The 25,979-nt window shown below is 48.1% G+C and overlaps 1 protein-coding gene across 5 annotated transcripts in view; it reads left to right on the forward strand.

Annotated features, from left to right (window-relative positions):
• Positions 1-25,875, forward strand: part of SNRNP200 (small nuclear ribonucleoprotein U5 subunit 200) — a 51,400-nt gene extending 25,525 nt beyond the window's left edge. For 3 of the 5 annotated variants that reach the window (XM_001147672.5, XM_063789607.1, XM_054678615.2), the window contains 40 exons: positions 1,156-1,254; positions 1,621-1,773; positions 1,886-1,985; positions 2,168-2,304; positions 2,868-2,951; positions 3,052-3,225; positions 3,518-3,655; positions 3,897-4,052; positions 4,939-5,109; positions 7,089-7,282; positions 7,503-7,626; positions 8,693-8,842; positions 9,091-9,201; positions 9,778-9,909; positions 10,079-10,267; positions 10,597-10,794; positions 11,214-11,366; positions 11,476-11,556; positions 11,847-11,930; positions 12,624-12,730; positions 13,036-13,154; positions 13,433-13,587; positions 13,716-13,905; positions 14,109-14,282; positions 15,253-15,413; positions 16,013-16,240; positions 16,594-16,785; positions 16,885-17,063; positions 17,246-17,397; positions 18,676-18,784; positions 21,035-21,143; positions 21,596-21,785; positions 21,883-22,047; positions 22,236-22,357; positions 22,644-22,787; positions 22,879-23,055; positions 23,353-23,513; positions 23,609-23,690; positions 25,257-25,349; positions 25,451-25,875. In XM_001147672.5, coding sequence (XP_001147672.1) covers positions 1,156-1,254; positions 1,621-1,773; positions 1,886-1,985; positions 2,168-2,304; positions 2,868-2,951; positions 3,052-3,225; positions 3,518-3,655; positions 3,897-4,052; positions 4,939-5,109; positions 7,089-7,282; positions 7,503-7,626; positions 8,693-8,842; positions 9,091-9,201; positions 9,778-9,909; positions 10,079-10,267; positions 10,597-10,794; positions 11,214-11,366; positions 11,476-11,556; positions 11,847-11,930; positions 12,624-12,730; positions 13,036-13,154; positions 13,433-13,587; positions 13,716-13,905; positions 14,109-14,282; positions 15,253-15,413; positions 16,013-16,240; positions 16,594-16,785; positions 16,885-17,063; positions 17,246-17,397; positions 18,676-18,784; positions 21,035-21,143; positions 21,596-21,785; positions 21,883-22,047; positions 22,236-22,357; positions 22,644-22,787; positions 22,879-23,055; positions 23,353-23,513; positions 23,609-23,690; positions 25,257-25,349; positions 25,451-25,594 — 5,781 coding nt within the window. In that variant the 3' untranslated portion in view covers positions 25,595-25,875. Of the gene's footprint in view, positions 1-1,155; positions 1,255-1,620; positions 1,774-1,885; positions 1,986-2,167; positions 2,305-2,867; positions 2,952-3,051; positions 3,226-3,517; positions 3,656-3,896; positions 4,053-4,938; positions 5,110-7,088; positions 7,283-7,502; positions 7,627-8,692; positions 8,843-9,090; positions 9,202-9,777; positions 9,910-10,078; positions 10,268-10,596; positions 10,795-11,213; positions 11,367-11,475; positions 11,557-11,846; positions 11,931-12,623; positions 12,731-13,035; positions 13,155-13,432; positions 13,588-13,715; positions 13,906-14,108; positions 14,283-15,252; positions 15,414-16,012; positions 16,241-16,593; positions 16,786-16,884; positions 17,064-17,245; positions 17,398-18,675; positions 18,785-21,034; positions 21,144-21,595; positions 21,786-21,882; positions 22,122-22,235; positions 22,358-22,643; positions 22,788-22,878; positions 23,056-23,352; positions 23,514-23,608; positions 23,691-23,869; positions 23,944-25,256; positions 25,350-25,450 lie in introns of those variants that run through there. The other 2 variants (XR_010149341.1, XM_063789608.1) reach the window with 2 other exon arrangements.
• Positions 25,876-25,979: the final 104 nt, after the last annotated feature.

The raw sequence follows: 25,979 nt of genomic DNA on the forward strand, positions 1-25,979 counted from the left end.
ACCGTGTTAGCCAAGGTGGTCTTGATCTCCTGACCTCAGGTGATCCGCCCCCCGTCGGCCTCCCAAACTGCTGGGATTACGGGTGTGAGCCACTGCGCCCGGCCACAATATAATTATTTAAAATATACCAAGTGGATCAGCAAAAAGAAAGAAAAAAGTTAAAGTACAGTGTATACTTTCATTGAGAATGTATCTGCTATGTTTTACTGCATTTTAACCTTATTACAGTATTTTCCCATTTTTCATTACTGTGTCTGACTAAAAGATTGCACATTTGCCCTAGAGCACAGACATAGTTTGTACATGGTTAAGTCACTGGGGTTAATGTTTACTGTCTAATAGAATTCCTTGAATATCACTAAATAGGAATAAGTGGGGTACTTTGAGAAAATTACAGTGCCTTAGAGTTCTCAGTGAGTAGATGTGGCTCCTGAAAGGGAAAATGGAGCCCTGGTATATATACCAAGGCTGGAAGAAGGGGTTGCACGGGGAGAGTCAGAGGACTAGGAGCCAAGACTTCTGAGTTTGAGTCCTGTATCTTGGCAGGTCATCTTGCCTCAGTTTCTCCTTCTATAAAATGAGGCCATTTCAATAGGTGATTGCTAAGCCTCTTCCTACAGTATAGTTAATAGGATTTGATGATTTTAAGTAGCAACAAACTGCTTTGCTTTTAGCAGTTCATTCATTTAACAGTGCTCATTATTGAAGTACCTGTTTTGACTGTGACACTATGCCAGGTACGCCTAATGTGCAGTGTATGAGTAAATAGAGTGGTGAGCAGGCTAAGTGCGATCTCTTCATTCCGGAGTCACCACCTGCTTTCCCAGGCATGCCTCTGTATAGCTCTTTTCTCCTTAGCTGATCACTGTTTTTGAGTGTTGATTGTGTGTGTATTAGAGAGAGGCTATGATCCAGTTGATTGCCATTGTAGCAGCCTAAGGTGAGAAATAGAAAGTAGATGCATCTAATAAGTCGTGCTAAGCAGTCATTCTATGTCCACTGGAATAAGGCTGACCTTGGTTCCAATAGGCTCTCGGTTTCACCCCAAAGCCCTTTCTCTACCCATTGAGCTAATTTAGGGTGACTTGAGGGAGAGGTTCTGTGGTGATGCAGGATCAGCTCCAGATCATGGTTGAGTTGGGGTCATTTCCACAGGAAGGTGATGAAGATGTGTATGGGGAGGTTCGAGAAGAGGCATCTGATGATGACATGGAAGGGGACGAGGCTGTCGTGCGCTGCACCCTCTCGGCTAATGTAAGTTCAGTTCAGTTTGCTCTTTCTCATTGCTACAAGGTTACTTCTGGGTGTTAGTGCTTCTTCCCCGTGCCTAGGTCCTGTTACATTTATTGAGCCACTTTTTGCTGGAGTGAACTATAATAAACACTTAGTGTCTAGAGTTTCTTAAGATTTCTGTTGGTTTTCTTCCTTCCCAAAGATGTATGTTGATGAAATCTTAGTCTGGTGTGCTTCTGAACTCAATATTCCAGAGTTTTTTCCTCTGGAAAGTCCTCACAAGAAGGTGGGCTATGGAGTGTCAAGTAGAACTTGGTTGCAGGGTGGTGGCAAAGTGATCGAGGCTGGCAGAGACCTGGTGAGCTAAATGCCTGGTTACTTTTATAGCTCGTAGCCTCAGGTGAACTGATGAGTTCCAAGAAGAAGGATTTGCACCCTCGGGATATTGATGCATTTTGGCTGCAGCGGCAGCTCAGTCGTTTCTATGATGATGCCATCGTGTCGCAGAAGAAGGCAGATGAAGTATTGGAGATTTTGAAGGTATGGCCAAGATGACAATAGTTGTATATTTAGTGTATCTTAGCACATGGGGACAGCGTATGAAGTGGCAGATGGCTTTGGCCTTAATGGTGGTGTTACCTGCTCTCTGCAGACGGCCAGTGATGATCGGGAATGTGAAAATCAGCTGGTTCTGCTGCTTGGTTTCAACACCTTTGATTTCATTAAAGTGTTGCGGCAGCACAGGATGATGAGTGAGTATATGGTGGGGTCTTCCTGCAGAGTGAGTACATATGTGTGCATGTGTGACATAGAGATTCTGTTGTTTTCACAGCCTAAGTGCTTGTTTCTTTTATTTTTCTTCTTTCTACCCTGAGGATGGTTTTTTGCCTTATTTCCTCCTCCTCACTTCCTTTGTTCCTTTTGTTGTGGGTAGTTTTATACTGTACCTTGCTGGCCAGTGCACAAAGTGAAGCTGAAAAGGAAAGGATTATGGGAAAGATGGAAGCTGACCCAGAGCTATCCAAGTTCCTCTACCAGCTTCATGAAACCGAGAAGGAGGATCTGATCCGAGTAAGGACTGGGTTGGTTTATCTGTCTGATTTCTGAGCTAACGGTGGCTAGAAGATTGCAGCATGAAGCTAAATTCATGTTAAAAGTGGAAGTTGAAAAAGTAATTTCCTAAATTCTTTGGGGTTTATCAGTGCATACAGGTTAGAATCAACACATCCACATTGGTTTGGTCATGAGACCAGTGACCTGCTGCTATCTTTCACCAGCACTGTGGGGACCTTTATTGTTTATTTACACAGTAAATACATGGTGTTTACTAAAATAGAGTAACAGAACACATGTACTTGCTTAATGGAACCCACCCTTCGACCCCTCAGGGGTAGCCTTTGGTACTTAATTATAGAACGTCTATTTGTGGCATCCTTGTACTGCGCATTGCCCCTTTAAAAGTGTTTGTTTGCTTTGATCATTCTGGTGGTCCCCATGTAAAGCACTGTCTTTCTGTTTCACGACTTACTAGTCAGCACCTGTGACTCAAGTATTAGCTAAGCAGGGACAGAAAAGGACAAGAACCTATGATACTGATGAATTGTTTTTGTGATTTTTATCTTTGTCCACTACAGGAGGAAAGGTCCCGGAGAGAGCGAGTGCGTCAGTCTCGAATGGACACAGATCTGGAAACCATGGATCTCGACCAGGGTGGAGAGGTAGGATCCAGGGCGATTTATTTCCCAGGCCTTGATGGATGGAAAACTCACTTGCTCGGCTTGCTTACTTCCTTTGTGTTTTTGTCTTTCACATTCCCAGGCACTGGCTCCACGGCAGGTTCTGGACTTGGAGGACCTGGTTTTTACCCAAGGGAGCCACTTTATGGCCAATAAACGCTGTCAGCTTCCTGATGGATCCTTCCGTCGCCAGCGTAAGGGCTATGAAGAGGTGCATGTGCCTGCTCTGAAGCCCAAGCCCTTTGGCTCAGAAGAAGTAAGTGAATTGCTTTCTTCAGTTCTCTGCTCAGTTCACCTCCTGGTTTGGATTTCAACCATTGACCAAAATGTAGCCTTGTTTCATATATAGTTTATTTCAGGGCTGAAAGCTGCAACAGAATTTTCCCATTCTGATTTTGAGCCCAGGGGACAATATTGATCTCTGGACTGACCTTTAATGGAAAGTTATGCAAAGAGATTGCCAGGGAACAAAATCCTGGCAATCCCACAATAACGTTCTGCTCAAGGATGCTGCCAACATGATATTGATGGCACTTCTTTTCTTCTAGCAACTGCTTCCAGTGGAAAAGCTGCCAAAGTATGCCCAGGCTGGGTTTGAGGGCTTCAAAACACTGAATCGGATCCAGAGTAAGCTCTACCGTGCTGCCCTTGAGACGGATGAGAATCTGCTGCTGTGTGCTCCTACTGTAAGCGCCACCCTGCCTGCTGTTTTCTTGTAGAATATGGTGTGGAGTTTCCGTTGCGAGATTGTTTTTTATTTCCACCCCCACCCCCTAATTCTTTGTCCTTTGATGGAAGAGAGGTTAAATAGTAGGATAAAGTGCCCAGGACAAGCTCTATTCTCTATTTGGGAAATAAGCCCATGGAAGTTAGGGCAGTGAGAATAACCAGGTGAATAGGCGTTCTCATCCCTGACCTCTCCCGTAGGGTGCTGGGAAGACCAACGTGGCCCTGATGTGCATGCTCCGAGAGATTGGGAAACACATAAACATGGACGGCACCATCAATGTGGATGACTTCAAGATTATCTACATTGCCCCCATGCGCTCCTTGGTGCAGGAGATGGTGGGCAGCTTTGGAAAGGTGAGGGAGTAGAACTTTCCTCCAGAGGATACTGGGTGCACCTATCAAAGTGTTGTGGACAGGCCTGGACCTCACCGCTTCTTGTATTAGGGCATCTCTGGCATGCCTCCTGGGATTGTTGTTATTTTTTATTTTTCTCTCCCCATTTCCAAGATGGAACTTAACCCAGGTACAGAGTTTCTGAAGTAAGAATGTCCTGAGCCATCTTTTACAAGGGTTAGCATCTTTCTTTCATCCTCTCCATGGCAATTTTCTGCAGTTCGTATCATTTGTGTTATTGAAGTGTTTATGAAACATCAAATGGTTGTGGATGATAATAGACCTAGTGGTGTATTGTAGGTCTTCTTATCTACAAGTTGCCATTTCTTCCTCTTGTGTACAGAGTTCCCAGAGGTCTTTTTTTTTTTTTTTTTTGAGACAGGGTCTCGCTGTCGCCCAAGCTGGAGTGCAATGGCACAATCATGGCTCACTGCAGCCTTAACTTCCCAGGTTCAAGTGATCCTCCCACTTCAGCCTCCCTGGTAGCTGTGATTATAGACATGTACTACTAGATTAGCTAATTTTTATATTTTTTGTAGAGACAGGGTTTCACCATGGTCTAGAACTCCTGGGCTCAAGCATTCTGCCTGCGTTGGCCTCTGAAAGTGCTAGAATTACAGGCATGAGCCACCATGCCTGGCCCCCAGAGATCTTTTGTCTGCTTTATTTGCCTGAGTTAAATTTGGATTTGTTTGAGGAAGATATGTTCATAAGATCTGATTCGCCTTGTATTCACCTGATGGGTTGATGCCTGCTCCCAATGCCCTACACTCCAATTGCCCAAACAGAAAGCATGGTGTCCAGGCCCCTTCGAGCATTCCTGCCTGATGTAGTTTTCCTCCCACAGCGCCTGGCCACTTATGGCATCACTGTTGCTGAACTGACTGGGGACCACCAGCTGTGCAAAGAAGAGATCAGTGCCACTCAGATCATCGTCTGCACCCCCGAGAAGTGGGACATCATCACCCGCAAGGGTGGTGAGCGCACCTACACCCAGCTGGTGCGGCTCATCATTCTGGTGAGTTGGGAGCAGTCGTAGAATATAGAGTCCAGTTGTGTCAGGGCGGGTTTGCTGGGTTTTCATGCGAAATGTTTCTTTGCTGCCTTTTCTGTAGGCACTAGCCTTTGTAATGACTAGTCCTCCAATTCCGTAGGATGAGATCCATCTTCTCCACGATGACAGAGGTCCTGTCTTAGAAGCTTTGGTGGCCAGGGCCATCCAAAACATTATAATGACAGCTATTGTCAGCTTGTGTTTGCCATCTTATTTATTTATTTGTTTGTTTGTTTGTTTGTTTGTTTGAGATGGAGTCTAGCTCTGTCGCCCAGGCTGAGTACAGTGGCACGATCTTGGCTCACTGCAGCCTCTGCCTCCCGAGTTCAAGCAATTCTCCTGCCTCAGCCTCCCCTGTAGCTGGGATTACAGGCGCCTGCCACCATGCCCAGCTAATTTTTATATTTTTAGTAGAGACTGGGTTTCACTGTGTTGGCCAGGCTGGTCTCGAACTCCTGACCTCGTGATCTACCCACCTCAGCCTCCCAAAGTTCTGGGATTACAAGCGTGAGCCACTGCGCCTAGCCTGCCATGTTATTCTTTATATATTTTTTTATGTCTGAAATATTTTACTACACTTGATCTTAGCCAAAAGGCCAAGAAGCTATGTCTGAAATATTTGGAAACAAATGTAAACATATAGACAAAAAACCATCATATCCAACATCATTTAGGGTTTTATAAGTAAAAGAATCCATTCTCTGAGGGAATGAGTGAGGAATCAGGATATTGTATTCCATATACACAGAAACTTCCAGAGATTAGTGACTAAGTCTGAGTATAGTTTAAGTTGTCTGGGAAAAGCAAGAAAGGAGACTTCACGTGTTGGTTTTCAGTGTTCTGGAGCAGGGGTTGGCAGTCTGTGGGTACTGGCTTTGTTCTGTTGGAACATAGTTACACCCATTTGTTTATGTATTGTTTACAGCTGCTTTTGGCTGCAATGGCAGAGCTGAGTATTTGCAATAGGGGCTGCATGGGCCAAAGCCTGAAATACTGACTGTCTGGCTTTTTTTTTTTAGACGGAGTTTCACTCTTGTTGCCCAGGCTGGAGTGCGATGATGCAATCTCAGCTCACTACAGCCTCCGCCTCCCGGGTTCAAGCAGTTCTCCTGCCTCAGTCTCCCGAGTAGCTGGGATTACAGTTGCCCGCCACCATGCCCAGCTAATTTTTTGTATTTTTAGTAGAAATGGGGTTTTGCCAATCTGATGGCCAGGCTGGTCTCAAACTCCTGGCCTTGGGTGATCCACCTACCTCAGCCTCCCAAAGTGCTGGGATTACAGGCGTGAGCCACTGCCCCCGCCTTTTTTTTTTTTTTTTTTTTTTGAGATGGAGCATCTGACTTCTTAAAAAAAACATTTCTGGTCCCTGCTTTAGAGCTTTGCTACTTGAAGCCTGATCCATGGTTGGGGTCATAGCAGCAGCAGCATGGAATAGGAGCTTGTTAGAAATGCAGGATTTGTGGCCTCACCCCACACCTGCTGAATACAATCTCCTTTTTAACAACATCCCCTGGCTTTGGGATACTTAATAAAATTTGAGATGCACTGCTTTAGACTATTCAAACTCATCATTTGATGCGTGATAGCTTTTGTTCTTGGGAACTATAACTGCCAGAGGTGAAGCTTCTGATAAGATCATATTTATATCCTTTTTCATAAAGAAGTTTACCTTTAAAGTTTAAACTCATTTATCTGAGTTTCAGAATTTCTTTATACAAAGTATGTTACTGAACTGTACCAAAGCAACTCATGGTCAGAGTCTGTTACTTTCTGGAGTATTTCATGGGAAATATTGTCTCCATCCTTTGGGCATCTGTGGCTTGGGATCCCTTGTCTTTTTTCTTAGGCATATTAGGTTATATGCCTACAATATGGGACAATTCCAGGAAAAGGGACTATGTATCTCTAGTGCTAGAGGTAATTGCTGTCCTCCAATTCCGTAGGATGAGATTCATCTTCTCCACGATGACAGAGGTCCTGTCTTAGAAGCTTTAGTGGCCAGGGCCATCCGAAACATTGAGATGACCCAAGAGGATGTCCGACTCATTGGTCTCAGTGCCACCCTACCCAACTATGAAGATGTAGCCACCTTTCTACGTGTTGACCCTGCCAAGGGTCTCTTTTACTTTGACAACAGGTATCAGGAAAGACTGGGCAAAGTTCTGCCAAGGTGACCATCCTGCTCTCTTTCCTCTTTTCCAAGGAGTGCTACTGGGTTGGGTTTTAGAAGGGCCTTTGGGTTTTGATGTGGTGTGAATCATAAAGGAGGAATATTGCTCTTAGGGCAGTGAAAAAGACTGTTTATTCCCACAGTATTTTCTGCCAAAGCCTCATTTGTCTAACTGTTGAACTTCTAGCTTCCGTCCAGTGCCTCTGGAACAGACATATGTGGGTATCACAGAGAAAAAAGCTATCAAGCGTTTCCAGATCATGAATGAAATCGTCTATGAAAAAATCATGGAACATGCTGGAAAAAATCAGGTTTGCCCGTGGTTTATGGTTACTCTTGAACCCCATTCTTTCGAATGTTTGATTCACCAATAATTGGGGAAGATTGACAGAAATTAGAGAAGACACAACATAAATCACCAATATCAGCTATGAAATGGGATATTACTACAGAACCTATAGCCACTGGAAGGATAATAAGGGAATACTATGAGTAATTTTATGCTCATAACTTCAAAAATTCAGAAGAAATGGACCAGTTCTCCAACAACTACCAGTTAACTAGCAAAACTCAGCCCAGATGAAATAGATAACATGAAGAGCCCTACAACTATTAGAGAGTTGGAGAATTAAAAATCCCCCCAGCAAGCAATCCCCAGTCCCAGATAATCGTTTTGTGCATTCGCATTATCCAGGGTCCCTCCATAAAAGATTTGGGGTCACTTACACTGAAAATGCAAGACAATAAAAAGAGGAAAATGAAAAACTAGAGGGCATTTTACTAGACAGTGTGATAGAATTTTTAAATTGAAAGTCGAGTTGAGCAATGTTAACTAACAAAAAATAAGGAAAAGTGACTGGTTTTGTATTTCTTTTTGTCTGATGAAAAGAAGCATATGAATTTATATGAAGAGACAGATCTTTTCTTGGCACTAAATACTAGGAAGACTTCATTCCCTACAACAGTGTACTAGTCTCAGACTTATTTCCTAAATCCTTTTATAAGTAGTGTAATGTTTTAGTTGTTATTTTGCAGACACATTTTCATGCAGCTTTGACTCTTGTTAAGTGCTTGAACATAAATTCTGAGTTGAGAGGCCCGAATTTGTAGTCGTAGTCTATTTAAAGTTGCTGTTCAAGATAGGATGTTGAAGTTGGTTTAATTTCTCAGCTCCAGGACTGTGAACTTGGTGGGTGCATTCCCTTAAAAGTCTTTCCAGCCGTGTTTAGGCTTCCTCTGAGCCTGCACACATTCCTGCCCTTACCCCTCTCCAGGACCTTGGCTTCTGGTGGTGATGGTGCAACTTCTGCTTCCTGCTGCGGGTGCCCTGGGGCTGTGAGTATCTCGTGACTGTAGCAAACTGTGGCTTCTCCTTAGGTGCTGGTGTTTGTCCACTCCCGGAAGGAGACTGGAAAGACAGCCAGGGCCATCCGGGACATGTGCCTAGAAAAGGACACTCTGGGTCTGTTTCTGAGGGAGGGCTCAGCCTCCACAGAAGTCCTGCGAACAGAAGCTGAGCAGTGCAAGGTGAGGAGGGGCCAGCTGGGTTCTCTCATTCCTACCTGGCAGCTGTGTCCATCTCAGGCCCCAGACAGCTCCTCTAGGACTGTACTGTGTTATTGTTGTTTCCCATGGGTTAAGGTTGATTGTCTGGATGTGATTATTACTATTCCACATAATAGTTAAGGGGCAGGGTCTCATGGGAGGAGATTTCCTTAGTCCTTGGATGACTCCTACAGGAAGGCTCGCCTCATCCCCCGTTCTTTGTTCCACAGAACCTAGAGCTGAAGGATCTTCTGCCTTATGGCTTTGCTATTCATCACGCAGGCATGACCAGGGTTGACCGAACACTCGTGGAGGATCTTTTTGCTGATAAACATATTCAGGTGAGGGGGTGCAAAGCGTTTGGAGGAGCAGGTGGGACATACTTCAGAAGACGGGCAATGTCAAGTTTGTGCCATGTTTGCTCCTGGTACTTTATTGCTTCTGGCCCAGCTAGCCCAGGTCAGAGGGTTGTGGTGGACACAATAAATAGAACCTTATGCTACTCTCCCAACTCTTCCCACCTTGCGTGAGTTTAGGATAGTCTGAGAAGCATAGTGAAGCAAGCACTTTGGTGACTTCAGATAGCTCCAAACAGTGTCTCATGGGGGCACGCGTGCCCTTGTCGTTCCCTCTTTCCGGATAGGCTCTGTTTTACCTTTTCTAGTAACTTTAAGGTTGTTTAATACAAGTCTGCACTTGTGCCTCTGGAACCTTGAAATGTTCATTACTGAATAGATGAGGAACCCAAGGAAACCTTTCCTCTTTATTCTGGTGTCACATTGACAAGTACTGGGACCCCACGCGCCCTACCGGCTAGTCCTGAGAGAAGCTCTGAGGCCAACTGCCTAGAGAAGCCAGGGATATTAACCCCTGGTGATGGCATCTGTTCTCCTCATTACCTTGTTTTGCCTCTATAGGTTTTAGTTTCCACAGCAACTCTAGCTTGGGGTGTGAATCTCCCTGCACATACAGTCATCATCAAAGGCACCCAGGTGTACAGTCCAGAGAAGGGGCGTTGGACAGAACTGGGAGCACTGGACATTCTGCAGGTACAGAGCCTTTTGAGTTTATTCTCAGCAGGGATCAGTATCCTTGCCTGAAATGCAGGGATGCTGGAAAGCTAGCAGATCAGAGGCCTAGTTCTGTAATGTAGATCCCTGCATCAAAATGCAGACATTCTCTTGCCATAGCATTCTTGGTTCGCTGTCTCTGATCTAGATGCTGGGACGTGCCGGAAGACCCCAGTATGACACCAAGGGTGAAGGCATACTCATCACATCTCATGGGGAGCTACAGTACTACCTGTCCCTCCTCAATCAACAACTTCCTATTGAAAGCCAGATGGTTTCAAAGCTTCCTGACATGCTCAACGCAGAAATCGTGCTAGGAAATGTCCAGAATGCCAAGGTAGGGGAGGACTGCTTGTTGTGCTTCGTGCTTTCCCCGCAGACACCAAGGCACCAGGAGTGGGTCGGTCCCTATTGTGCTGCGGGCCAGCAGCGTCCAAGGCCTTCCATCCCTGCACCCACATCTTGGGTCTGGCAGATAGTTCCCCTTGTTACCAAGATCTTAGAAGACGCTTAGATCTTTTTAATAATGAAATGCTAAAAACATTCAGAATACGATGTAATATGCATCCTTGTAGTTGGGAATTAATTTCTAAGCAATTCATGGGAGCCTTTCATTTGGACATCAAGAGTTTCTCCATGCTAAGAACCATGAGCTGTGTCTTGTAGGATGCGGTGAACTGGCTGGGCTATGCCTACCTCTATATCCGAATGCTGCGATCCCCAACCCTCTATGGCATCTCTCATGATGACCTCAAGGGAGATCCCCTGCTGGACCAGCGCCGACTAGATCTGGTTCACACAGCTGCCCTGATGCTGGACAAGAACAATCTGGTCAAGTACGACAAGAAGACGGGCAACTTCCAGGTGCGTGGGGTGAGGGTTTTGAGGCAAAGGTCTCAGCAAAAGTTGTTGGCCCAGGAGAAAATTTTTCAGATTGCTCTCTTGATGTGAGTACTGCCTATCTAATCACCTGTTGCTTAGAACAGCAGAAAAATGGGTAGCTTTTCCCATAACTTGAGGTGGATAATTCAGCTGTCTTGTCCGTGCAGACATCATTTCACTATGGGTCAGCTTATTCTGCTGTTTTTCTTCATGTGCCTGGGCCTGGCACTTGTACTGCTGTGACTTCATCCAGTTGTCCTATTAGGACAATAATGACATTGGGTCATATACTTTACCAAAAAAAAAGTACAAAAAACCTATAGGACAGTAACTTATGGTCCACAGTTAGAGGTTGGAGCTCATTAATAGTCAGCACTGGATTGAGTCTACCTTCTCTCCAGGTGACAGAACTGGGCCGTATAGCCAGCCACTACTACATCACCAATGATACAGTGCAGACTTACAACCAGCTGCTGAAGCCCACCCTGAGTGAGATTGAGCTTTTCAGGGTCTTCTCATTGTCCTCTGAGTTCAAGAACATCACAGTGAGAGAGGTGAGCCTATGCAGCATGATGGGGCGGGGAGTTGGTGCTCACCAAGTCACTGAATGGTGTCCCTCCTCGGCCACAAGGCTTTCCCTTGACCTTTTCCTCCTTGTGGCAGGAGGAGAAGCTGGAGCTGCAGAAGTTGCTGGAGAGGGTGCCTATCCCTGTAAAGGAGAGCATTGAGGAACCCAGTGCTAAGGTGAGCTCCTCTCCTCTTTGCTTTGATAAGGATGAGGATTAAGTGGTTTTCATAATCTTCTAAAAGATGAACCTTGAGTTTGGGTTCATGTGTGGTTTCCTGCTCAGTTCTCCTAGTTTTTGCAGCCTTCTCGCATGTTCTTTTTATATGAAATAACAATTATTTAGTATTTGTAAATCAAGACCTGTAGCAAATCTCACCTGGCCTGGATGCTCAGAGCAGAAATGTAATTCCCTTTCTTGGACTGTTCAGTGATTGGTCTCCTGCTGGCTGATTTTGCTTCTTTACAGATCAACGTTCTTCTGCAAGCCTTCATCTCACAGCTGAAATTGGAGGGCTTTGCACTGATGGCTGACATGGTGTATGTCACACAGGTGAGGGCAGAGTTGTATGGCAGCTGTGAGAAGGGGCCTGAACAGTTCAATCCCTGTGTGCTGTGTGCATCCTGGGGAAAGGAGGCCCGACCCTAGTGAGATGGGAGGAGTGCTTAGTTCTGCTCTTCCCGGGTAGTTGGTTGGTGCATGTGTGGTACAGCCACTCTGTAGTACACATCTTGAGCACGTGGGAAAGGTAAGACCTTAAGAGGGAATGCTTCGAGGCTCCACAGGCCCTCAGAGAGACAGGAAGAGCCACAGCACGCAGTGTCTGCTTCCCAGCAGCAAAGTGATTTCCCACTGTTGCTGCACAGCTCATAAATAAATCCAAAAATGGCACAGGGTTTTATTAGCTGCTCTTCATCTTTACCTCTAAGAACAGGTCACTGGTACCCTCAACTCTTCCTAGAACTCTAAATGCTAAATGACTCAAAAGCTTTAAAATCATGCAGTGAATGTTAGGTTAAAATGTTGTGCAGTGACCTTGAGCCGCAGCACTCTTCTAATTGTTCCCCATCCGGCAAGCATCTACTATATGGAACGGAGAAAGGCGTAAAGACAGAGGGGACTTTGCCTTTGAGTTGGGGTGGGTGGTTGTGTCAGAGCTGGAGGTAATGAAACCGTGTGTAGAGTGGCTCATGAGGCCTGGGGATAGTCGAGACTTAACAGTGGGAATGCTGCTTCTTTGCTTAGTCGGCTGGCCGGTTGATGCGAGCGATATTTGAAATTGTCCTGAACCGAGGTTGGGCACAGCTTACAGACAAGACCCTGAACCTCTGCAAGATGATCGACAAACGCATGTAAGGACCCAGTGAGCTGGATGCTGGTCACCATGATTGGGGGTCCCCAACCCAAGGGTCTGATGGGAAAGCCTCAGGGTGCATCTGATCTCCAGACCTGACATCGGAAGTATGACCTGAACCTTGGTGCACATTGAGAAGAGGGAAGGCCCTCTGTGGTGGAGGCCAGGGCTGGCACAGTGTCAGTGTCTGCCTTTAATGACTGTGTTTTGTGTAGTCACTGCTAAACTATTGGAAGCCATGAAGTGGGTGGTTTGTCACATCCCTGCAGAAGGGACCAACAGGTTTGCCTCCTTCCTGGATAGGTGGCAGTCCATGTGTCCTCTGCGCCAGTTCCGGAAACTCCCTGAGGAAGTAGTGAAGAAGATTGAGAAGAAGAATTTCCCCTTTGAGCGTCTGTACGACCTGAATCATAATGAGATCGGTGTGTGGGATGCTCTCGCCCTTGTCCTCACTGCCTGGGTGTCTCTCCCAGTTTGCCTATGTAGTCTTCCTGTTCCTAGGCCTGTGCATTAGTATCCTGTGTTCACTCCCCAAGTCCCACTGAAGTACAGGCTGGCCCTTGGTCTGGGGACTTGGAATCCTGGGCTCCACTGACCATAAAGGGAAGACCCTACCCCTTTCCCACAGTGGCCCTCAGGGCCAGTTTGCAGTATAGTAGGCAGGCTGGGCTGCAGCCTCAGTACTCTCATTTCCTTGTAGGGGAGCTTATCCGCATGCCAAAGATGGGGAAGACCATCCACAAATATGTCCATCTGTTTCCCAAGTTGGAGTTGTCAGTGCACCTGCAGCCTATCACACGCTCCACCCTGAAGGTGGAGCTGACCATCACGCCAGACTTCCAGTGGGATGAAAAGGTGAGGCTTTGCTGGGCAGAGGTGCTGGATTGGAGGTGCTCAGTCTACATTGCTGGGCCGAGGAGATGGATTGGAGGCACTCAGTCTACGTTGACTCACATTCCTTTTACCCTTGCTCCTGTTGGCAGGTGCATGGTTCATCCGAGGCTTTTTGGATTCTGGTGGAGGACGTGGACAGCGAGGTGATTCTGCACCATGAGTATTTTCTCCTCAAGGCCAAGTACGCCCAGGACGAGCACCTCATTACATTCTTCGTGCCTGTCTTTGAACCGCTGCCCCCTCAGTACTTCATCCGAGTGGTGTCTGACCGCTGGCTCTGTGAGTGTCTCCTCTCCAGAGTCCCCAGGAACAGTCCCTCCAAGGACAGTAGAAGAATGTCTTGCACTTTGTCCCGGGCTTGTCCTTGCTGGGGACAGAGTGATGCATATGCTGCCTAGGTTTCCAGTGTTCATGGAGGGGATCTAGAGGCCAGTGAGGGAAAGAGAGCAGTGCTTATATCCTTCCTGTTTCTTTTCTGGCAGCTTGTGAGACCCAGCTGCCTGTCTCCTTCCGGCACCTGATCTTGCCGGAGAAGTACCCACCTCCAACCGAACTTTTGGACCTGCAGCCCTTGCCCGTGTCTGCTCTGAGAAACAGTGCCTTTGAGAGTCTTTACCAAGATAAATTTCCTTTCTTCAATCCCATCCAGACCCAGGGTAAGTGTTTCCATCCCTCCTCTGGAGGCTTTTGAAGTCACCGGGAGACAGATGTGTTCTGTGGCAGGCAGGGGAGTGGGGGTGCTCAGGCACTTGCGAGGTCTGGGAGCTCCTCAGTGTGACCCCTGGGACCCACCAGGACTTTTTCCTTTGTCAGAAGCCTTTGGTTGCTTTGCTGCTCTGCATGTGTCACTGTGGAGGGGCAGTAGAGCAAGGCCTTACATGGCATGGTCATTTCTCGGGCCCAGGAGGCTTAGAGGCCTGCCCCTGGCACTCAAGTATTGAACCAGAACCGTGGGGTGGCACTGAAGCCTCCTCACCACATCATGATAAATAACGGGGACATTCACAGAGAAGGCACTGTTTCCTCAGTCCTTGGCTGAGTACATCACCGGTGTTTTCTCTCTTATTCCTCCCACCAAGCCTAAAAGGAATCTCTATTGGAGATACTGCCATTAGTGTTCCTTTTATAGGTGAGGAACTGAGGCATAGAGGGTGCCCCAGTTGAACCAACTGATAAATAGTAGAACTTGGATTTTAATTCAGTCTTGATGCCAGGGATAAGGCTCTTACTTTCTACCTTAGGCTATTTCTAGGAAACGCAGGAGAGTGTTGAAGGGGCAGAGAAAGGGATCCAGTTCCTTTCTGTCCCGCATCCTAGTCCCTGAGAAGCAAAGAAGAATGTGTGGCTTCTTTTGCTTTGCTTTTGTTGTCATCCCACACATCTCCAGGGGACCTGGGCTCTTGATCTTGGCCTCTTCCCCTTTAACTGTTAAGTGGGAGCAGGTGAGGGGGTACAGTAGGGCTGGCCTGGAGTTAGAGGCTTGGATGCCTTAGCTCCTCTGTCTGCACTCCAGAACTGCCTGACTTCATTTCGTATGTTGTCCTTTGTTTTGACAATTGATCCATGTCCCAGTCCGTCTCTTCTTCCTTCTTGATACTTACACTGCTTCTTTCTGTTGGTTTCCAGTGTTTAACACTGTATACAACAGTGACGACAACGTGTTTGTGGGGGCCCCCACGGGCAGCGGGAAGACTATTTGTGCAGAGTTTGCCATCCTGCGGATGCTGCTGCAGAGCTCGGAGGGGCGCTGTGTGTACATCACCCCCATGGAGGCCCTGGCAGAGCAGGTATGACGTGGCGCTGTGTCATGTGAATTTCCCAAGAAGCATTTCATCTGTGATTCCGTATAAAGGCTTTCTAAGCCCTGAAATTTGCAGGGTCATTTCCTCAGTTTGTGTATTAAAGAAAAGCTGCCCCAGCCAAGTGTGGTGGCTCACGCCTGTAATCCCAGCACTTTGGGAGGCCGAGGCGGGCAGATCTCCTGAGATCAGGAGTTCGAGACCAGCCTGGCCAACATGGTGAAACCCTGTCTCTACTAAAAATACAGAAATTAGCTGGGCGTGGTGGTGTGCGCCTGTAATCCCAGCTACTTGGAAGGCTGAGGCAGGAGAATCGCTTGAACCTGGGAGGCGGAGGTTGCAGTGAGCCAAGTTCGCACCACTGCACTCCAGCCTGGGCAACAAGAGCGAGACTTCGTCTCAAAAGAAAAAAAAAAAAAAAAAGAAAAAGCTGCCCCATCGCATCACATAGAGGCTGCTATGGGATTAGAACGTAGCTTGAGATCTGCAGGTCAACAGGTCTGTTTGGCATCTCAGGTTTTCCTCACATAAGTGAAAGATGCCTGGTATGACCTAGTGTTGTTCTGCCTCCCTCCTCTGCCTGCCAGGTATACATGGACTGGTACGAGAAGTTCCAGGACAGGCTCAACAAGAAGGTGGTACTCCTGACAGGCGAGACCAGCACAGACCTGAAGCTGCTGGGCAAAGGGAACATTATCATCAGCACCCCTGAGAAGTGGGACATACTTTCCCGGCGATGGAAGCAGCGCAAGAACGTGCAGAACATCAACCTCTTCGTGGTGGATGAGGTCCACCTTATCGGGGGCGAGAATGGGGTATGGCGTGACCTTGCAGCACAGATGAGGGACTGGGACTGACCAAGTGGCCTTGGCATTGGGCCTAATGTTTGGGTCTGAGGACGGAGGCTCGGGGCTTCTCCCCAGAGGATTCTACCTGCTGCCCTATTCCAAAGGGACAACGTTAACTTTTTTGGTAGTACTTTAGGAAAACAGTATTGTTTAGTGGAGGTTGGCTGCCGTGGAGGAGGTAGAACCAAACACATGAGAGCTCCTAGTTAGAAGGAAGAATGAGGTCATTTTGAGGCTGTTGGGCTGTTCACAAAGGGGACCTCCAGGCAGAGGATGGGAGCCTCGGCCTGCAGTGACCCTCCCTCCCTCCCTCTTTCCAGCCTGTCTTAGAAGTGATCTGCTCCCGAATGCGCTACATCTCCTCCCAGATTGAGCGGCCCATTCGCATTGTGGCACTCAGCTCTTCGCTCTCCAATGCCAAGGATGTGGCCCACTGGCTGGGCTGCAGTGCCACCTCCACCTTCAACTTCCATCCCAATGTGCGTCCCGTCCCCTTGGAGCTGCACATCCAGGTAGGACCCACTCTCCTCATCCGTCTGTGGGGTGTCACATAGATCCTGAGTGACCCAGGTCTGATAACCTTGGTGTCTTTTCTTCTCCCCGGTCGCCAGGGCTTCAACATCAGCCATACACAAACCCGCCTGCTCTCCATGGCCAAGCCTGTGTACCATGCTATCACCAAGCACTCGCCCAAGAAGCCTGTCATTGTCTTTGTGCCGTCTCGCAAGCAGACCCGCCTCACTGCCATTGACATCCTCACCACCTGTGCAGCAGACATCCAACGGCAGAGGTAGGTGGGGCCTGGCTTCTGGGGGTTGGGGTTAGGTTAAGTGAGGCTGGCCTACTCCAAGGGTGTCCTCTTTATGAGGGTGGGGTTAGCCCATGTTGCTCGGGGCCAGGTTCTGCACAGCTGGCAAAGTGTCTGCCAGGAATTGAACTACTCTGAGCTGAGCCAGTGCCTGTACCGCACAGGTTCTTGCACTGCACCGAGAAGGATCTGATTCCGTACCTGGAGAAGCTAAGTGACAGCACGCTCAAGGAAACGCTGCTAAATGGGGTGGGCTACCTGCATGAGGGGCTCAGCCCCATGGAGCGACGCCTGGTGGAGCAGCTCTTCAGCTCAGGCAAGTCAGGCCACGGAAGGGGAGCATAGCAAGGGTATCACCAAGTGGTGGTGTTAAACTTGAGGGGTGCGGGTGGCAGTGTTTTCTCTACAGCATACCAGAGATTTTCAAAATACTGTTTAGGACTCTTGGCTGTTAACTCATTTGATCCTCCCAAGAACCTCGTGAGGCAGGTGAGACAAACACTATCCCTACTTGCCAGGTGAGAAAACAGGCAGACACATCAGGTTGTGCTATTTCAGAACCTGGTTTTCTAGAGTCCAGGACCTTTGGCCACCAGACCGCTGATTCTCCATGGATACCAGACTCCCCAAGTGTATTAGTCCGTTCTTGTATTGCTATAAAGAAATACCTGATACTGGGTCATTTATAAAGAAAGGAGGTTTAATTGACTCAGTTCTGCAGGCTGTACATGAAACATGGTGTTATCTGCTTCTGGGAAGGCCTCAGGGAAGGCAAAGGGGAAGCAGGCATCTTACATGGCAGGAGTCAGGACCGAGAGAGTGAGTGGGGAGGTGCTACACACTTTTGAACAACCAGATCTTGTGAGAACTCATTCACTAGACAGTACCAAGGGTGGGTGGTGCTAAACCATTCATGAGAACTCTGTCTCCATTAGCCAGTCATCTCCCACCAGGCCCTTCCTCCAACACTGGAGACTACAGTTCGACGAGATTTGGTGGAGACACAGATCCAAACCGTCTCACCAAGATAGTTAGACTTTAGAGATTAGCACAGAGGAGAGCTCTGATTCTCCCTTGAGCTCACTCTTGCTGGCCACTGTCTCTTGTTGCCCTGTGGCATTTTGTGCAAAGATTTACGTTTTAATACTGTTTATTGGAGCCTCATTGGAGATTCTTCTGCCAGAATCACTTCCTGTCACTCTTTGGCCCTTGAATCTGCCTGTTTGGGGCATGCTTAGAGTGATCTCTGTTTTGCTGGCATGGCTGAGCCAGCCCGTGGCTGCATGAGTGTTAGCACTTTCTGGTCAGAGGAGCAGTCCATCAGCAGTAGTTTTGCCTTGGTGTTCCTGGGCTTTGGGTTCTGTTCTGTGATGACTTGTTTTCTCCTGGATAGTCCCAGAGCAAGGCACCAGCAGCGTGGAGCTACCTCATAGCAATGTGTTAGCTCTCGTTCATGTTAGACCTTGTTCCTAGCCAGCCTTGCTGTGAGTTCTGAAACATAGCACAGGGTAAGCCACGGCCTGCCCATGAGGCAGTGAGCCTACTTCACCCAGAGACCCCTGCCCTCAGCCTTCCTCTCCCCTCTACTGCTCAGGGGCTATCCAGGTGGTGGTGGCTTCTCGGAGTCTCTGCTGGGGCATGAACGTGGCTGCCCACCTGGTAATCATCATGGATACCCAGTACTACAATGGCAAGATCCACGCGTGAGTACAACTGGTGCTCTGTGTTAGCACAGACCTCCTTCCTAAAATGAATGTGAATCTGCAGATACACAGAAAGTAAGCTAGGATGAAGAAAAGGTGTTAGGGAAGTTAACAGCTGAGATGCCACCAGAGCCAAGTGTTTGAGAGTTTTGTGTCTCAATACCTAGGCTCACATTTGCTTTTTAGTCATTGTGCTTCCTTATTCAGCAGCTGGGAGAGGTAGGAAATTAGAGCCAGGAGGAATGTTTGACGTTACGTCATTAATCTCAGAGATCTTGTAGATTAGGAAAAGTGACTTGGTCGAGGTCATACACCTATATAGTGACAAGTAAGAAGCTAGAGGAGTGCCGAGCGCAGTGGCTCATGCCTGTAATCCCAGCACTTTGGGAGGCTGAGGCGGGCGGATCACTTGAGGTCAGGAGTTCAAGACCAGTGTGGCTAACATAGTGAAACCCCCGTCTCTACTAAAAATAACAAAAATTAGCTGAGTGTGGTGGCAGGCGCCTGTAATCCCAGCTACTTGGGAGGCTGAGGCAGGAGAATCAGTTAAACCTGGGAGGCAGAGGCTACAGTGAGCTGAGATCCCACCATTGCACTCTAGCCTGGGCAACAGAGTGAGACTCCAACTCAAAAAAAAAAAAAAAAAAAAAAAGCCTGGGTGTGGTGGCTCACACCTGTAATCCCAGCACTTTGGGAGGGCAAGGTGGGCAGATCACCTGATGTCAGGAGTTCAAGACCAGCCTGGCCAACATGACAAAACCCCGTCTCTACAAAAATTAGCCAGGTTTGATGGCAGGTGCCTGTAATTCAAGCCACTCACCTGTAATTCAAGCCACTCGGGAGGCTGAGGTTGGAGAATCACTTGAACCCAGGAGGCAGAGGTTGCAGTGAGCCAAGATCGCGCCATTGCACTCCAGTCTGGGCAACAGAGTGGTACCCCGTCTCAAAAAAAAAAAAAAAAAAAAGGCCAGGTGTGGTGGCTCATGCCTGTAATCCCAGCACTTTGGGAGGCCAAGGCGGGTGGATCACAAGGTCAGGAGTTCGAGACCAGTCTGGCCAATGTGGTGAAACCCTGTTTCTACTAAATATACAAAAATTAGCCTGGTGTGGTGGCACGTGCTTGTAATCCCAGCTACCTGGGAGGCTGAGGCAGGAGAATCGCTGGAACCCAGGAGGCGGAGGTTGCAGTGAGCCGAGATAGCGCCACTGCACTCCAGCCTGAGCAACAGAGCGAGACTCCATCTCAAAAAAAAAGAAGTTAGAAGAGTCAGTCATTCTCATAAAAAAGCCTGCATAATTTGTTGTTTTTTTTTTAAGACAATCTTGTTCTGTCGTTTAGGCTGGAATGCAGTGGTATGATCTCAGCCCACTACAGCCTCTGCCTGCCAGGCTCAAGCAATCATCCTGCCTCAGTCTCCCAAGTAGCTGGGACTACCAGCATGTGCCACCACTCCCAGCTAATTTTTCCTTTTTTTTGTATAGATGGGTTTTCACCATGTTGCCCAGGCTGGTCTTGAATTCCTGAGCTCAAGTGATCCACCCACCTCAGCCTCCCAAAGTGCTGGGATTACAGGTGTGAGTTATAGTGCCTGGCCCAACGCTTAATAACTTTTTCCTGAAATGCAGATTAGTTTGAAATGAATTTTATTTATGGGTTCATTTTTAATGTTTGAACCTGCTTCTAGGTAGGGTTAAAGTTGGGTGACTTGATGACTCACGAAATACACAGCTATGAAGTTTGGAAAGTGTGGTGGTATGCACCTGTAGTCCCACCTGCTCTGGAGGCTAAAGTGAGAGGATCACTTGAGCCTAGGAGGTAAAGGCTGCAGTGAGCCGTGGCTGTGCCACTGCACTCCAGTATGGACAGCAGAGCAAGACCCTGTATCAAAAAATAAATAAAAACAATAATAATTTTTTTTAATTAAAGGAGAAAAGTTTGGGAAGTTTGACTTACATATTTGATCCTCGAATAGGGAGTTATTTTGGTTTTGGCATTAGATAGTTTTGTAGCTTGGTTCATGGCACTTGAGCAGCAAATTCATGGCCCTTACACTGAATACTAAAATGATGTACAGGCCAGCCAGTGAAGCTAGTTGTAAGTGCAGAGATTCATAAACAGAGTCATCCTGTGATTTGTCCGTGTCTCCCCGTATTAACATTTTACTCTTACTTCGCGAAGGGAGTTGGGCCTCCTGAGCATGGTCTCCGTGTTGAGGTGGCTTTTCCTTCTTTCCCTGCTTCTGTCATCAGCTATGTGGATTACCCCATCTACGACGTGCTTCAGATGGTGGGCCACGCCAACCGCCCTTTGCAGGATGATGAGGGGCGCTGTGTCATCATGTGTCAGGGCTCCAAGAAGGTCAGTCCTAGACTCATGGAGCCTCTTGGATCCGTAGCCTCAGAATGGATTCTTTAATCTTTCTTTTGATAGATGTCTTCAGTAACTTTAGTCTCTTAACTTCTGCCTCTCTTATTTACACAATTCTTTTGTGACGAGCCTGCCACCCACGTGGAATTTTGCTGCCTTTTGCTTTTGCTGCTGCCGTTGGCTCCACATGTTGAGGTCTTCACCCTCTACTTGGTTCTCTCCTTCCTCATTGGGCTGCTCACTGCTCTGCCCTCGTGACTTGCTGTACCTCTGTTCCCACTGCGTATTGTCACCAGTGATGCACTTTCTAAATGTGTGGCTTCTTCCATTTTGGTATTAGTTAGGTCTCACACAGGGACCATGCCCTGTTGATTTGCCCTTGGCCCTCTGTGACCGTGTTGTCACTAATTCTTTATTACTCCTTCTCCCTCTCCAACCCACAGGATTTCTTCAAGAAGTTCTTATATGAGCCATTGCCAGTAGAATCTCACCTGGACCACTGTATGCATGACCACTTCAATGCTGAGATCGTCACCAAGACCATTGAGAACAAGCAGGATGCTGTGGACTACCTCACCTGGACCTTTCTGTACCGCCGCATGACACAGAACCCCAATTACTACAACCTGCAGGGTCAGTGGGCTTGGGAGCACACGTGATCCTTTGGTGGTTCTCACAGTCTTTGCTGGGCATCTTCTTGAGGCTCCCCACTCACCTCTCACCTCCATAGGCATCTCCCATCGTCACTTGTCGGACCACTTGTCAGAGCTGGTGGAGCAGACCCTGAGTGACCTGGAGCAGTCCAAGTGCATCAGCATCGAGGACGAGATGGACGTGGCGCCTCTGAACCTAGGCATGATCGCCGCCTACTATTACATCAACTACACCACCATTGGTGAGGCCTGGCATGGCCCGTGTCCTGTCTGTGGGAGCCTTTTTACACGGGTCAGGAGCCCACTGGGATGAGAGGTGCGCCCGTGTTTGTCAGCGGGATGACACTGCAGGGGACAGCAGGGGAGCCCGGGCAGTTCTGCTCCTTCTCTGCCTGGTTTTAGCTTCTCTCACATTTCCTTTTTCTGTCAGAGCTCTTCAGCATGTCCCTCAATGCCAAGACCAAGGTGCGAGGGCTTATCGAGATCATCTCCAATGCAGCAGAGTATGAGAACATTCCCATCCGGCACCATGAAGACAATCTCCTGAGGCAGGTGAGGACAGCAGACTTCAGGAGAACATCCTGGGAACAACAAACTCGGCCTGTGTGCCCAGAGCACATGGCATCCCTGCCACCAACACGCCCATACGCATCCCCCGACCCCCGCCATATGTCCTCCCCCTCCATACCTCCCTCAAACCCATCTCCATCCCATTACCACCCACATGCCTCAGGGTGTTGAAGGGCTGTGTGAGCCTGGGCCACGTGGTGCTTTGGCCTGAGCTGGTCTCAGGCAGGGTCACCTGTTCATCACCAGCTATTTTTCTTCCACTTTGTAGTTGGCTCAGAAGGTCCCCCACAAGCTGAATAACCCTAAGTTCAATGATCCGCACGTCAAGACCAACCTGCTCCTGCAGGCTCACTTGTCTCGCATGCAGCTGAGTGCTGAGTTGCAGTCAGATACGGAGGAAATCCTTAGTAAGGTAGAGTGTGGGTGTGGGGCAGAGGGGCCAGTGGTGCTCTAAACATCTCAGCTCCCACTCCGCCCACTTTTGTACACCTTTTCCTGTTCAGGCAATCCGGCTCATCCAGGCCTGCGTGGATGTCCTTTCCAGCAATGGGTGGCTCAGCCCTGCTCTGGCAGCTATGGAACTGGCCCAGATGGTCACCCAAGCCATGTGGTCCAAGGACTCATACCTGAAGCAGCTGCCACACTTCACCTCTGAGCATATCAAACGTTGCACAGACAAGGTGAGCCGGGTCAGCCTAGAGGGTCAGGTGGGTGAGCCTGAGAGCCCAGTGTTGTGGACCGAGCGTGGGTTGCGGGAGGTGAGTCTCAGTAAGTTAAACTTTTAGTTATGGTTCCTCCGAAGGTGCTCCCTGTTGAGATGCTAGAGAGCCTGCCAACTGTGGGCTGTGTTCTTTCTGCAGCTGTTTTATCTAGATGACTTGATAGTGTAGGAGGTAAAATTAGTAGCTCTTTGCTGCCTGTGTCATTTGCTGTTGGCCTGTGTTCTCTCTTTCCTGACGTCTGAATACTCACTGCAGGGAGTGGAGAGTGTTTTCGACATCATGGAGATGGAGGATGAAGAACGGAACGCGTTGCTTCAGCTGACTGACAGCCAGATTGCAGATGTGGCTCGCTTTTGTAACCGCTACCCTAATATCGAACTATCTTATGAGGTGGTAGATAAGGACAGCATCCGCAGGTGAGCCAGAGGTGGTGCCTGTTGGGCACAGCATAATAGTGTGCTCTGAGCCCACTGCCCCATCACTGACGTGCGCCCCTCCTCTCCCCCTGCAGTGGCGGGCCAGTTGTGGTGCTGGTGCAGCTGGAGCGAGAGGAGGAAGTCACAGGCCCTGTCATTGCGCCTCTCTTCCCGCAGGTGCGTCCTGGTAGCTGGCTTGGTCAGGTGTCAACTCACCCTATCCATTGGCTAGGTGCTTGGTACAAGGGCACACTGTCCCTGAGGGAGGGAAACTTTAGACTGATAATCAGCTCACAAGGGTGAGAATTAATCTTGAGGCTATGGGGTTTTTTTTCTGTTTGTTTCTGCTTAAACAGTTTAGGGCTGGGCGCAGTGGCTCACGCCTGTAATCCCAGCACTTTGGGAGGCCGAGGCGGGCGGATCACGAGGTCAGGAGTTCGAGACCAGCCTGGCCAACATAGTGAAACCCCGTCTCTACTAAAAATACAAAAATTAGCTGCGCGTGGTGGTGGGCACCTGTAGTCCCAGCTACTCGGGAGGTTGAGGCAGGAGAATTGCTTGAACCCGGGAGATGGAGGCTGCAGCGAGCCGAGATCGCCCCACTGCACACCAGCCCAGGCGAGTGTGAGACTTCATCTCAAAAAAAAAAAAAAAAAAAAAAAATTTAGATGACTGGTCATTGTTAAACCCGTCAGTTGTGTAGTATTGTCGATCTCTCTGACTGTTTAAGATGCATTTGTCTTTAACTCCGATGGCTCCAGGACACTTGGGCTTTCCTGGTTGTTTCTTCTTTTTTCTCACTGCCACTTACTGTGCTTCTGGGTGCTTGGTTTTTTACCACCAGAAAGAAATTCTGGTTCTCTTTATATGGGAGAATAATTGAAGGTTGATAGCAGAAACCAGATACTGTCATGTTTAATTCTGTAAACTAATTGTTTCAAGGCTCTGAGTAAAGACTGCTTTTAACTGGGACTCTTGGTCTTTGTGACAGTGGGGCGGCCTGTAGACAGGGCTGCAAGGCCTGCTGTGGATATCTCTGTGCACATTCAGCTCTGTGTTAAGCTTTTTCTTTTTTCTTTTTTTTTGAGACGGAGTCTCGCTCTGTCGCCCAGGCTGGAGTGCAGTGGCGCGATCTCGGCTCACTGCAAGCTCCGCCTCCCGGATTCACGCCATCCTCCTGCCTCAGCCTCCCGAGTAGCTGGGACTACAGGCACCCGCCACCACGCCCGGCTAATTTCTTTTTTGTATTTTTGGTAGAGACGGAGTTTCACCATGTTAGCCAGTATGGTCTCGATCTCCTGGCCTCGTGATCCACCCGCCTCGGCCTCCCAAAGTGCTGGGATTACAGGCGTGAGCCACCGCGCCCAGCCTAAGCTTTTTCTCATCTGGCAGATTTGCCTTGTACTTAAAAGTATCTCTAAGGAACTCAAAGCTCCTAGGCCCCAAAGACTAGACCTCTAATAGTAGTACCTTGGACTTAGTGGCAGGTACTAAGTCGGAGAAGGTACCTTGGCACAAGGAAAGGAGCCAGAACCAACAAATGAATTCATCTACTTAAAAAATTAAGTCTGTTTGAGACAACTTTTGATAGTATTAAAATGTTATATCTAATTGTATTTCAGGAAGAAACTTTGGAAAGCTATCTGATTTTTGTTCTCTCTCTTTTGTAACTGTACTATTTTCATGGTTGCCTATGGTCATCAAGTTTTACATGCTGAAATTCTTGGTTTTGGATCACTGCAGAAACGTGAAGAGGGCTGGTGGGTGGTGATTGGAGACGCCAAGTCCAATAGCCTCATCTCCATCAAGAGGCTGACCTTGCAGCAGAAGGCCAAGGTGAGTGTGTCCACTGGCCCTAGCATTTGTTCTGGCATGGGGGAAGGGTGAGAGTGCTTCCCGTGTCCATGCTCATCTTGATTTCTGCCTGCTCTTTCTAGGTGAAGTTGGACTTTGTGGCCCCAGCCACTGGTGCCCACAACTACACTCTGTACTTCATGAGTGACGCTTACATGGGATGTGACCAGGAGTACAAATTCAGCGTGGATGTGAAAGAAGCTGAGACGGACAGTGATTCAGATTGAGTCCTGAGGCATTTACTTTTGGGTAAAGGAGAGTTGAGCCTGAATTAGGAATGTGTACATTGTAGGAATCCTGGTTGTGGGGACCAGGTCTGTGGGCCTCAGGTCTAGCCAGCCAGGGCTGGTGCTGTCCCCGCCTACCTCCACTTCCTTTCCCTTGCTCACTCTGGATCCAGTGACAGCAGGTGTCATGGGTCAAGCATAAATCATATATAGCATTTTCAGGCATGTTCCTGGTAGTTCTTTTGAGTCTGACATTCTAATAAAATAATTTGTAGAAACCATTTGTCTTTGTAGTGATTCCAAATTAAAAGTTTTCTTTCTCCAACCTGAGGGCATGGCCAAAAAGATCTGGTTATTTTTTTAGCCAGGAACGTGTTAATAAGTA

This window comes from Pan troglodytes, chromosome 12 (assembly GCF_028858775.2).
Source record: "Pan troglodytes isolate AG18354 chromosome 12, NHGRI_mPanTro3-v2.0_pri, whole genome shotgun sequence".
NCBI classification, from domain to species: domain Eukaryota; kingdom Metazoa; phylum Chordata; class Mammalia; order Primates; family Hominidae; genus Pan; species Pan troglodytes.